The 14,471-nt window shown below is 32.3% G+C and overlaps 1 protein-coding gene across 1 annotated transcript in view; it reads right to left on the bottom strand.

The window, feature by feature from the left end:
• Positions 1 to 14,471, bottom strand: part of DPYD (dihydropyrimidine dehydrogenase) — a 764,091-nt gene that overhangs the window by 535,319 nt on the left and 214,301 nt on the right. Inside the window, exons 6-7 of the mRNA XM_046645669.1 lie at positions 14,203 to 14,399; positions 3,877 to 3,958 (exon numbers count right to left, since the gene is read on the bottom strand). Coding sequence (XP_046501625.1) covers positions 3,877 to 3,958; positions 14,203 to 14,399 — 279 coding nt within the window. The remainder of the gene's footprint in view (positions 1 to 3,876; positions 3,959 to 14,202; positions 14,400 to 14,471) is intronic.

Below are 14,471 nucleotides of genomic sequence, written 5' to 3' on the forward strand. Positions count from 1 at the left end.
TATTTATATGTATAACAATATTTATAACATAGGATAAAGGTTTACAATTTTTTTTGGAGTGGAACTCTTTCTTCAAATGAAATATGTGATACCTACTATAAAAAAATACAGATGACTATTTACATGCTCTTCATATTTTTCGCATAGAATATCTGGCTAAATAGATAAAACATTGTCAGAATCTCTAAGATAGGAAATCAAATGGAAGAATTTTTTAAATAATGTTTAGCTTTCTTTAGACAAAAATTATTTTGTTGGCTATTAATGCACACATTTCTCTCCTTCCGTTAGAGATATGATATGATTTTATATTAGTTTTCCAACAACATACTATAATAATGGAAATGCCTGCTTCAAATAAACGTAATGAAAAACAAGATGATATAGACAGGTTATCAAGACAGATATCTCAGAGATTTTTGCTCAAATTAGGAATCAGAAGAAATGCCTAGCAATAACAAGTTAAGTTTAATCAAAATAGAATTATACAAAAATATTTTGGGAAATGGCAAATATATATGTATTTTAAGCATATTTAGAAAAAACACAAGATCTTTATGCAGATTTACATTTTTAGTTGTAGAAAATGAAGTTATTAGAAATATGATAGACCAAGAAACAAAAATATTTATGTCCACCTAAGTTCTGAATTGCATAACAAAAAAAGGAGCTTTTAATCTAAAAGATTAGTAAAAACATTTGACACAAATATCACAAAAGACTTTATTAAAGTCCATTTAATAAACAAAAATAATTTGCAGTGATCTACATTGGAAATTTATTATAAAATCAAGAGATTTTATTAAAATATAACAGCTAAGAAACTATTTCTTATAAAGAATAAATAACTTTATTATACTAGAAAAGATCCTTTGATGAGAAATCAATTGAGATATACTTAAAAACTATACAGCCTGCTGATAAATAAAGTGAAAAAGAAAAATGTGAACTCTATCACAAGAACACAGAAGCAAAAAAAAAATTATCCTAAACAATTCTGTGGAAGAGAAAAAAAATAAAATGACAATTACTCAAGAAAAATGACAATAATACCACTAATGAAAACATATGGGTTCTGACAAGTTTTATTCAGGGAGAAATTAATAATTTAAAATGGTTTCATTATTCAACCTAGAAAAATGAAAATTAAGTAAATATGCAACTCAAGAAGTTAAAAAAAGAATAACAAATAAGTGTAAAGATAGTAGGGGGAAAGAATTAATAAAGATAAAGTCGGCAATTAGTGCATAAGGAAACATAAAACTCTAAGAGCTGGTTCTTTGAAAGAATACTTTTAACTAGAGAAATTGCTACCTATTCTTATCAAGAAAAAAGTTACGAAAACAGAATGTATAAGTTTAGAAATGTGAAAGAAAATATCATCACAGGTACAGACAAGATATTTTTATCTTATATTGGAATAACATGTTTAGTCTATGCTAATTAATTCAAAAGTCTCAATGAAACAGAATTTTTTTTTCTATGAAAACATATTTTAGCCAAATTGGCAGGAGAATAAAATAGGTGGAAAAACCAATAACCAGGGAGGACCCGGGGAAAAAAAAGTCAAAGTTCTGTCTCTCATAAAAAGGCTTTGAGGTCAGAAGAGCAAAATTTTCAAATTTAGCAAAAAGGATGTCTCAAGACATTATTCTTACTAACAATCAAATAATGAAATGCTCAGTTTATTTTTATAAGCCTAGCATAACTCTATTACCAAGAAATCACAAAAATAACAAACAAAAATAAATAAAGCTAAACAAACAAAAAAAGTCTTTCAAGTAAATTTGAAACTCCAAGGACAGCAACAGTAGTTGACTACTCCCAGCTATATTTCGAGTTTTAATATTTATTGCATCAATAAGTAAAAAAGAAAAATTTCAGAAAGACTAACAAAACAAATCTGATTCTGTATGTACAGACATAATAAAACATAATGCAAAAATGGATATATTCCAGAAATGCAAAGATTAATATAATTCAATACATTAACTGAACGTAAGTTTTAAAAAAGGGCAGTTAACAAATGTAATACTCCCTCTCCATTAAAATAAAAAACTAAATAAAATTTTAGTATTCAAAGTCTAGAAAAATATTTATTCAATATAATTAAAAATGCTATCTCATAGACATGAAAAGATGCCATGTTGTGTCTCCTCAGAATTGTACATACAATTTATCATTTACAAAGCAAGTTTGAATACTTTATCTCCTTCACATCTTAAAACAACCTCAGAGAGGGACAAGACAGTATTAACCTTCTGTTTAATTTAGATTCTAATTTTTTCTTGATAACCTAATAAATTCATAGGGTTTAAAATTCAAATGTACAAAATGGGGACAAAATCCTCCCTACACCTTCCCAAAGGCTATTGATGCTCTCAGATTCCTGTATCTTTCCAGAGCTATTCTATGTATATATAAGCAGATGTGTTTATATTTACACAAATGGTAGTAGCATACTTTTACCTTTGAACAGATACGGACCAAGGCTAGAGATATTAATTGACTCTGTCAAGGTTATCTGACTATAAAATAAGAAAGTAGCAAGACTGTAGCTAAAATGTATATTCTCTGGCACTCAGCACATTGACTAATATGTCTTGATGTATTTCCTAATAAGAGTAATGGGTATGCCCTAATTTATGCCATACATCTAGTACTGCAAAAATTGAATGCAAATTTGCAGTTAATTATAAGATAAACTTAGAAGCAACTTAAACTAATTTCTTATTCATCTTAAATTGGTAGTAACACCTAAAATACTAGCTTGCATTCTCAATAATCATTTTCTTCTTTAATAAGACAAGTCAGAACTTGTATTCAAAATGAAGGAGATTTAAAGAGCATTTTAGAACGTATTTTCATAAAGCAAATAATCACCTTTAAATGATCTATTTTGAACACTGTTTTTTAATGCTGTTTTCATAAAGTTGTGCACATCTGTACTTTGTACTTGCTCTAAAATTTTTTGTTCAGTGATTGTGTAAAAGTTTCATCACCTAACTACTGCCAAATGAAATGTAATTATAAATATAAAAACACAAAATAGTCTTGAGTGTTTCTCCTTTTATTGATTTTTAAAATTTTTATTTCTAAATGCAAGAGCCATGATTAATTTGTTAATCACTTTTCAAAATATCTTCTGTATGTACTGACAGAATGTATTATGTAAATCACAGTACTTTTATCTATTGGGTTACATCTATTATGAAAAATTAAGATTTTTGAAACAAAAACAGCAATATGTTCAAGTGAAGAGCCAGAGAATAATGTTCTTAATTAATAGAAAAGAACAAGAATATCTAAAGATATATTCTGAAAGTATGATGTATCAACTTTTCAACTACCTTTAAAAGAAGAACACAATATTTATTTTGCAAAACTGAAGAATACAAAGCTATTGCTTTCTACTTTGCTGATTTACTGCCTATGTTGAGAAAGGATAATCATATTAACACTACTGACATGATGCATATAATAAATAAAATAAACCTCTGTAAGGAATTATGTTCCAAATTGTGAAATACGAACACTATGGCACATAACTTGCATTAAAAAAAACATGATTAAAGAAACCAAATCCTTAGCTGCACTGAACCCCTAAAGCAATTTAGGAATTTGTTTCTCACAGACAATTAATCACATGCAGGCGTGCCAGATGAGAACTATTGATTGCCCTTTTCCAGGCTAGTGGCATTCAGACAGTAGACAGACAAATGCCCTAAGCAAGGAGAAGCCTCTTTCTGCTTCTGCCTGGTGTAGCTTTTAATTGTTCTTTCCTAAAATGTGTGACATTTTGCTGTTAATCTTTAGTGTGGAGCTTACTCCTTGCTCTTTGAGCAGTACATATGTAAGTGTTATGCTTTCATTTACCTTTACACCAAGGTCCTTCATAAGCTCAATCTCAAAATTCACTACATCATATGGCAGCCGGAACTGAGGGATTTCAGAAGTACTGAAAAAAAAAAAAGGAAGAAGAAGCATTTGTGGAAAAATCATCACTTTAGAAAAATGTAACATATCTTTATTGATCAGTAGTATTAAAGGAATAAGTATCTCTTCTAAGGGTATTTTCATATTACCTAATGTGAGTGTGAGGACATCCAAATTTTTATATGCACAACAAAATATTACATGGGCTCCAGTAGAAACTGACGTGAAAATAAAGACATATAGACAATGGAAAATGATAAATAGGCAATTAATCAAAAGCAATTCCAATACTTTTAAATTTATTAAAGTATTTAGTTGACTTATCTACTAACAATTCTATGAAGTCCTAAGAAAATAAAATCCTAAAAAACCAAAAATTACTTTAAAGTATATAGTGTTTAATATACATATACTCATACACATATATATATATTCTACAACTATACCTCCAGCTTGTTCAAATTCAAATCTGTAACTCTATGTTATCCTGCCGTTTAGGAAATTCCAGGATCAGTTCCATGTGATTTATAGAACATTTTATAGTAAACCAACCTTCTTCTATGAAAGCAGTAAGTGTCCCAAAAAGATACAGTCATTAAAAAGTAATTCTATTTGGGCCAGCCCTGATGACTTAGTGGTTAAGTTTGGCACGCTCCACTTCGGTGGCCTGGGTTCAGTTCTTGGGTGCAGAACCACACCACTCATCTGTCAGTAGTCATGCTGTGGCAGCAGCTAACATTGAAAAACTAGAAGGATTTACAACTAGAATATACAACTACATACTGGGGCTTTGGAGAGGAAAAAAAAAAGCAGTAATTAATTCTATTTGATATCAGTGCTTATTGTCTGCACTTAAAAAAAAAAACATGAGTCTAAAATATAATAATTTCAATAGTATAATAGTTTTGAGGATTAAAGATAAGCACAAATAACTTTTCAATATCTTATAGTAATAAAAAGTCTACATATGTTCATGAATAATAGCAATTCATTTATTCACTCATCTGTTCATTCAACAAACATTTACAAAGTGCCAGGCACAATATTAGTGGCAGTGATTTGATGGCGAATTTCACCAAATTCCCACTTTTAATAAGCTCTCATCCTGGTGAGCAAAGATACACAAACAATTACAATAGAACGTAGCACATGCAATAAAAGAGATATATCCAGGCATTATAGAGACTGATTTCTAAAATAAATAATTATTGAAGATGAACCTTCTGGATCATTCAATGCAATGTCTTTCAAAGTGCATACATAGTCTTTTCATTCTTTGGTGACTTAAAACCTTGACTATCCAATTAATTTCCATATATCAATCAGCAAGGCACCATGCTCAGTGCTACAGAAAATGTAAAGTATTAAACAGTATAAAATCAAGACTTTACACTAAAGGAACTTTCCATGTAGTTAGGACATAAGATTATACGTAAGAATGATTTGCGGCAGAGGTCAGAGATAAGAATCTCTTAAGGTAACTGGTGGACTCCAGCCACACTACCCCAGAGGTCATCAAAATGCTCTGGGCCCCACAAGGGTTTGGCCTTTTAGGGTATCAGAATATGCCACCCCAAAATATGTCACTTAGGCATAAGGATTATTTTGAGCTTAAGACAATTGAGAAGACCAGATACAAGAAAAGCTCTTTGTCCCCTTACTTTGCCTAAAAGCAGGATGTAAATTTTCAAAGGTGTGTCTCATTTTCCACAGCTGGAAGGGCAGAACTCTTAATCACAAAGAGACAGTTCTAGACCCTTATCAGCCCAGAGATGGGGACCAAGAGGAACCTATGTCACAAACCTTACTTTTTAAATAACCCTTATCTATCACTAGTTTCCCCCATACATCTGCCTTCTCACAGGTTGCTGCCCCTGAAAGCTTAAACCCCTTTTCCTTTGTCCTATCACTTCCCCACAAATTTATTGTTTTTTCTTAAATGCTATATAAACCTCAAGTTCTGCTCATCCCTTTGAGTGACTCATCATGAGTTCCATATGCATGCACGATACATGTGTTAACAAACTGTTTGTTTTTCTCCTTAATCTGTCTTTTGTCAGTTTCTTTCACAGCCCCAGCCCAGTGGCTAAGACACTGTGACCTAAGAGAATAGAGATTTTTTTTCTTCCCTCTACCTTCAAAGGCTAAGCAGAAAGGATTTTAAATATCATGGATTGTATGTAGACATAAACTGACACCCAGTCTTGATAGGCCTGGGGCTTCATGGGAGAAAGACTGAAAATGGACTAAAACTGGAGTTTGATGAAGTTCCTCAAAAGGCCAGACAGGACAGCAAAAACAATGGGCCATGAATAAAGAATTCCATCAGAATAAACCAACCACAGCAAGGTGAGGCCCTAAATACATCCAGATACATTGTGAGAATGAGTACCTTCCTCTAACTAAGCCCTAACTTAAGAGTTTTATGAGATCTCAGTAGAAGTATATGACATAAAAGAAAAAATGATGCCAGTTCAGGCCAGGAGTTCTGATTTAAGAAATAGCTATGAACAAGCAGGTTATAAGAAGCAAGAACAACTTTTCCGTTGACCAGAAAGGAGGACATAATCAATCTAGCAGGAAGAAACTCGAACAAGGAGAAAGTATAACTTTGAAAGCTGAATAGGCATCAGAGCAAGCGGAACACCAGGCTGCTGGGGCTTCAGTAGCTCTGCTTAGAGCCTCATACTGCTCTGAAAGCATTGTAGCCAACACGTAGCCCTGTGCTATGAACAAATGTGTGAGAATCACATCAACAAGCATCTCCTATAAAAAACAAGTGGAACATGAGATACTAAGAAGAGTTGGTCAGATTTGTTCATAATCATGTAGACAGGAGTAGAGAGGTGATTATTGATTGTTATAAATGTGACATATTTATATTCACCAGTGGATGTGGTCAGCAGTCAGATGGGTGATACACACATAAACACAGTACAATGCAACAAGTGTAAAATACAAATGTGAACAAGAGTGTTTCAAAGGAGGGAAGGCTTACTGTGGGATGAGATAATCAGGTAGGTGAAATGTGACAAATGATCAGCTTTCACATAGGTGGAGAAGAGGGAAGGCAATTCAGGAGGGGGAAATCATAAGGAGGAGGAACAGAAATGGGAGGAGAAAGAAAAGCATACATGCTGTATTCAGGGGATGGGAAATAGAGCAGCGGGGTGTCAGCAGGCTTTAGTAGGAACACTACTGCTCTGGACATCAGGTGAATTCCTGCTTGTCTCAGAGCTTTCAATGCCATCAATATGTGATGGCTCTAAATTTCAAACCTTTATATTCACTTGGATGTCTAATACGTATCTTAAATTTATCACGCCTAAAACTAAAGTTTGGTTCCTCCATCCCAACACTGGTCCTCAGATAATTCCTTTCCATGATTTCTTACAGCCCTAAACTCTATCATCATACTATTCCTTTACCAGCATCATGCCAAGTCCAGGTGCAGGCAATGATTTTTACACTATTAAAAACAGGTATAAAACTGACTCAAATAAGCCCATTTTGTATTGTCACCATGAACTGGTAACTCTAAACAATGCACTGATAATCTAAACACTGTCACCCCCAAAAAATCTTCAGTGAATCTAAATTCTAAATTATTCCTATAGTTGTTATAGAGTGTAGTAATATGTGTGCAAGCTTTAAATGATCCCACTTTTATTATCTCTTCTTTAATAAACATTGAATTCTACAGGGAAGTTAACATGGAGAACTCCACTTAAACAGTGGCCACTGTTATATGCTGATTCAGCTAAAAGTATCCCTAATTCCAACAGCCCATAGGCAGCATGAGGCTCCACCCCAACAATATTACATATTCCAATGCTTAAGTGATTGATTTGGAATTGATAAAATGATAGCACATGAGGAAACATGAATCACTTCAATTCTGTCACTTCGTGTGACCACAAGGACTTCTTAATTTGTGTTTAAAATTTAAAATAGTGAAACAGTGTGAACTGTATCTTTAATATTGAAATTGCTTTAATTGTTAATGTTTTATTTTATAAGAATGAATGAAAATAATTATTATTACTGATTATTACATGATCCTTATTGAAAATAATTATATTGTACAGACTAGAGGATAAGCACGTTAAAAAAATAATCTATTTCAGGCATCACATGTGCTCGGTATAGCACTGCCATCAGGTATAAACTGCCATTTTTAAAACCCTTTTGTGCATATATAATCACTTGACACACTCTATATCTGGTTTATTGCTGCTTTATCATCTGCCTGCCCACCACTAGAGTATAAGCCCCACGACAACAGGCAGTTTGCTTTGCTCTCCTTTGTAGCTCTAGTGCCTGAGATAATGACCAGCACAGAGCAGAAGATCAATAACTACCAAATGAAGGAAGAGAGGGGAAAAGATGGGTAAATAGCAGGTCACAGAGGGCTTTCTGTGCCAAGCCAGATTCTTTACCTCTTGGGTTATGGGGAGTTATTGAGAGATTTTAAGTAGAAGTGCAATATAATCAGATTTGGAAATGACAAGGAAAATAGAGTTGAAAAAGACAAATCAGGACAGAAAGTGAACCATTTGGAGGCTACTGCAGTGGTACAGGAAGTGAGATGTTAAGGAATCAGAGATGAAGGGGTGAGAGGGCACTTTAAAAAGTATTCACAAAATACAATTGCCAGAATATTGAAGAATAGTGCAGATAAATCCCTTATGTTTTGGTAATGCCATCCACTGAGACAGTAAACTCAGGAAGAGGCGCAATATTGATTGGTGTGGTGAAGTTTATAAGAGGAGATGCCCAGGATTTGAATGTATGACCAGGACAGAGAGAGAGGTCAGGGCAGATATAGATTTTTAAATAATTTGCATGTAGGTGGTAATTGAAACCATGAGAGTAAATGAGATTACCCTCAAGACTGGTGAGAAAGGGAATAAAAGGACAGAAGATGGAGATGGATTGGAATGATTGCTTCCCAGGTTTGTTATGCTTATGAAAAGAAACTTTTATTCTTCTATCTGTGCTCTTTTAACAATCTAAAGGTTTAAAAGAATCTTTCCTGTGGCAACCATAAATACTTTAGTACAGTTAGTAGAGCACCAGCTAACCTGAAAAAAACCCATCTTTCTTCTATGTTCATTTTCTTTCATATAAATGGAATTTACCTATAATAACTCTCTTCCATTCTTTTTAAAGCACAACTCTCATACTTTGATAGAGCTTTGCTTCAGTTTATTATGGTGCAGGTACCAAACTTTAAATTTGCATTGCATCACACATATTCTCAAAATATTTCCTACTGCCATTACTATTTAACCCAAACCACATTTCTCTTTATTGTCCATCAATATGAAATGCAATAGACATAGTGAAAACATTGCAACATTTGAAACAGCTAAAGCAAAGGACACCATTGCCCTGACTATCCTATCTCACAGAAATGTCCTAATCCAAATATATTAATTTTTATACATAATAGACAAAATCAGAAAGTATATATATGCATGCACACTTACAGTCTCTTAACACCATCTTTATTATCTTTTTTTTCATAATATCAAGTCCTTCAACCCTTTTAAACTCATGCTGTGGAAAAAAAAGAAGAAATAGGTGGAGGAAAGCAAAGCTACTGATTATTTTGTAAATTTCTTGCAGTATCAGGAATGAGAAGCTCACAGCAATAAATGCCCAGCTCAAGAAACAAGAAAAGTCTCAAAGAAACAATCTAATTTTACACCTCAAGGAAGTAGAAAAAAGAACAAAAGAAGTCCAAAGTCAGTAGAAGGAAGGAAATAAGAAAGATTACAGCAGAAATAAATAAAAAAGAGAGATTAAAAAAGCAATAGAAAAGATCGATGAAATTAAGAGCTGTTCCTTTGGAAAGATAAACAAAACTGAAAAACTCTTAACTAGATTCACCAAGAAAAAGAGAGAGAGGACTCAAATAAATAAAATCAGAAATGAAAGAGGAGATGTTACAACAGATATCACAGAAATACAAAGGATGATGAGAGATTACTGTGAACAACTATACACCAACAGATTGGACAACTTAGAAGAAATGGATAAATTCCTAGAAACATACAACCTACCAGGACTGAATTACGAAGAAATAGAAAATCTGAAGAGACCGATTACTGCTAAGGAGATTGAATCAGTAATAAAAAATCTTCCAATAAACAAAAGTCCAGGATCAGACAGCTTCATTATTAAAGAATTTAATTTAAAGAAAAATTAATACTAATCCTTTTCAAACTCTTCCAAAACACAGAAGAGGGAGGAACTCTTCCAAACATATTTTATAAGGCCAGCATTACCCTGATATCAAAACCAGACAAGGACACCACAAAAAAGAAAAATTACAGGTCAATATCCCTAATGAACATAGATGCAAAAGTTTTCAACAAAATATTAGCAAGCCGAATTCAACAGTACATTAAAAGTACCATACACCATGATCAAGTAGGATTTATCCAAGGATGCAAAGATGGTTCAAAATCTGCAAATCAGTCAATGTGATACAATACATTAAGAAAATGAAGGATAAAAATCATATGATCATCTCATTAGATGCAGAAAAAGCATTTGACAAAATTCAACATCAATTTATTATAAGAACTCTCAACCAAGCAGATATAATGTACCTTAACATACCACACCTAATGTCATACTCGATGAAAAGCTGAAAGCTTTTCCTCTAAGATCAGGAACAAGGCAAGGATGTCCATCATCACCACTTTTGTTCAACATAGTATTGGAAATCCCAGCCAGAGCAATTAGGCAAGAAAAAGAAATAAAAGGCATCCAAGTTGGAAAGAAGTAGTAAAACTGTCACTCTTGCAGATGACATGATATTATATATAGAAAACCCTAAAGACTCCATCAAAAAACTGTTAGAACTAATACAAGAACTCAGTACAACTGCAGGATACAAAATAAGTACACAAAAACCTGTTGTGTTTCTTCACACTAATAACTATCAAAAAGAGAAACTAAGAAAACAATCCCACTTACAATTGCATCAATAAAGATTGCAATCAATCTGTAATACAATTGCATCAAAAAGAATAAAATTCTTAGGAATAAATTTAACCAAGGAGATGAAAGATATGTATATCGAAAACTACAAGACATTAATGAAAGAAATCGAAAGACACACAAATAAATGGAAAGATATTCCATGTTCATGGATTGGAAAAATTAATAATGTTAAAATATCCATACTACCCAAAGAAATATACAGATTCAATGCAATCTATATCAAAATTCCAATGGCATTTTTCACAAAAGCAAAACAATCCTAAAATTTGGAACCACAAAAGACCCTCAATAGTCAAAGCAATCTTGAGAAAGAACGTCAAAGCTGGAAACATCACACTTCCTGAATTCAAACTATATTACAAAGTTATAGTAATCAAAATAGTATGCTACTGGAATAAAAACAGACACATAGATTAAAGGAACAGAATAGAGAGCCTAGAAATAAACCTGTGCATATACAGTCAATTAATTTACAACAAGGAGTCAAGAATATACAGTGGAGAAAGATAGTTTCTTCAATAAATGGTGTTGGGAAAACTGGGCAGCCACATGCAAAAAAAATCAAACTGGACCACTATCTTACACAATACACAAAAGTTAACTCAAAATGGATTAAAGACTTGAATGTAAGACCTAAAAAACATAAAACTCCTAAAAGAAAACACAGGTGATAAGCTCCTTGACATAGGCCTTGGTGATGATTTTTTAAATCCAACACCAAAAGCAAAAGCAACAAAAGCAAAAATAAACAAGTGGGACTACATCAAACTAAAAAGCTTCTGCACAGCAAAAAAACCCATTAACAAATTGAAAAGGCAACCTACCAAATGGAAGAAAATAACTTCAAAATCATGGATCTGATAAGGAATTAATGTCCAAACTATATAAAGAATTCATACAACTCAATAGCAAAAAACCCAATCTGATTAAAAAATGGGAAGAAGATCTGAAGAGACATTTTTCCAAAGAAGACATACAGATGGGCAATGGGTACATGAAAAGATGCTCAACATCGTTAATCACCAGAGAAACGCAAATCAAAACCACAATGAGATAACACCTCATACCTATTAGAATGCCTATTACCAAAAAGACTAGAAATAACAAGTGTTCACGAGGATATGGAGAAAGGGAAATCCTTGTGCACTGTGGGTGCGAATGTAAATTAGTGCAACCACTATGGAAAACAGTATGGAGGTTGCTCAAAAAATTAAAAATTGAATTACCACATGATCCAGCAATTCCACTTCCGGGTGTTTATCCAAAGAAAATGAAAACACTAATTCAAAAAGATACATGCACCCCCATGTTCACTGCAGCATTATTTACAATAGGCAAGATATGGAAACAATTTAAGTGTACATTAATGAATGAATGGATAAAAAAATTGACACTGATTAAACTGTATCTAAGATACAGTTTATACTGGGAAGATTCAAAGAAAAAGGAAAGAAAATAAATCAAAGAATTTAAAAGAAACATGTTTGGTCATTAATCCAGGGGAATCTGCCCCACTAGAAAAGGTTTAGTGAATATATAAAAACAAGTTTAGTGCCAACTCATATGACTTAAAAATGCTCATCCCGTATTTGAGTTAAAAAAGAGATAAAGATGCTAACAATCGTAATAATCTTCTACCAAAACTGTCAATACAGAATAATTCACAAACAAGGCTTGCTCCATTTTAAGCTTCTTCTGAAAATGCAATTAAGGGGGAAAAAAATTTCCTAGTCTACTAGGGTACACAGCAATTAAGCTCATATTTTTTAAATTAGCTCACATATTCGTTGATGTGTATAATTGAAAAAAATGTACAAAGCTTATATATATGTTGCTAATAGATTACGTTTTTCCTAATTAATAAAACTGTGGTAAAATGCCATTAAAAAATATATTCTAAATCATTCCAGCAAAATAATACATTCGTACTTTATGTTCCAGGAAAAAAAATTTTACAAAATACGTGTAATCATTTAAAACTCTTAGTGGTGAAGCATCGATAGAGAAAAATAATTATTTCTTGATAATCGGGTAGTTTTTTCTTCAGTTTATGTTTCATATCCTCTCTACAGGCTGGTCTTGGTATGTGATCTTTTTGCTTGATGATTCAGTCAAATAGTTTTACATTGATGACTGATAGCTTATCTTGGGTTTAGTATATTATCATTTGACTGATATTGAAATTTATTCACTTGTTGATATTTACAGGTGCCATAAAAGATAAACATAAGCACAAATTTTAGTCACAACTTGTTCAAATTTATTCTCTGTGATTATCAAATAACACATTTGTTGCTTAAAGAATAGTCCAGTAGCATAAAAACTTAAACCCAAAGTATAGCAACAAATATGCCAAATGGTTGTATTTTATAATCCATGATTTTCTGATGCAAGATGACATATTTAGGGAAAATAATAAATTAACTTACCACCCAAATTCTTTCTCATTTTTAGATCAAATGTTTTAAGCAATATCCACTGAATAATTAAATTAAAATAAATTTTATTTTTTATGATCATAAATGCAACATATGTTTACTATAGAGTTCCATTTATTTTAAATAAAGCAAACTCCACCCAATTTCTAAGCTTCGTTGGAATATCTGAAAGTCACTGATCCAAAGTGAACATTTTCCATTTCAATGGACGAATCTTCATAGGAATAAAAGACGATGTGATTGAATCCTAGTTTATAATAATGATAATGATTAATAGTAAATATGAATAAGGTATTTATGAGACAAACACTGCATAAATGTATATTAAAATGGAACATTTTGGTATAGTGTGACATAACTGTAATCAAATGCAGAACTTCAGAGATTGTAAACTGAAAATATGTGAGCAGGACATGTCTGTGTACACAACAAAAATGAATCATCCAATATTTTATAGAGCTAGGTTTTCCGCATGTCTAATTTCCATAATTTCCAGATACATCTCCATTAAAGAAAAGATTCACAGGGATGAAATAAGTTTTCATATGATCGTTTCCTCTATCCATAAAATATTTTGCTAAGATTTCTCTTAAATTCATAGAACTAGACCGAAATTTTTAAATAAATATTGCTTAAAGCCAACTGCGAATTTAAAGTGAATAATAAAATCAAAATTTGAGCATTTGGAAAAGAACATTTAAATACCATCTGTGAGCCTGAAGTTCCTATATGATTATGAACCAACAATATTCATAATTGTTTTACCCCATCATTTCTGACACTATAAACATGAAATAAATGTAGGCATTACCTTAAACCACCAACGTATTCTTGTTTTTCAAATATAGTGATGTCAGAGTAGCCTAATCGAGCCAAAAAGGAAGCGCAACTGATACTTGCAGGCCCAGCACCAAAAAGAGCAATCTTTGCAGAATAGGCTTCAGGCATTTTTTCTGGAGGAGGCAGAGAAGGATTTCTGATTTGTGGGATATTCATTGCTTTGAACACCTATGGAAAAATCAGTTGTCATGGTTAACATTTTTAAACTAAAAACATATTTTTAATGTTTAAATCCCTTAG

This window comes from Equus quagga, chromosome 18, assembly GCF_021613505.1.
Source record: "Equus quagga isolate Etosha38 chromosome 18, UCLA_HA_Equagga_1.0, whole genome shotgun sequence".
Classification (NCBI taxonomy): domain Eukaryota; kingdom Metazoa; phylum Chordata; class Mammalia; order Perissodactyla; family Equidae; genus Equus; species Equus quagga.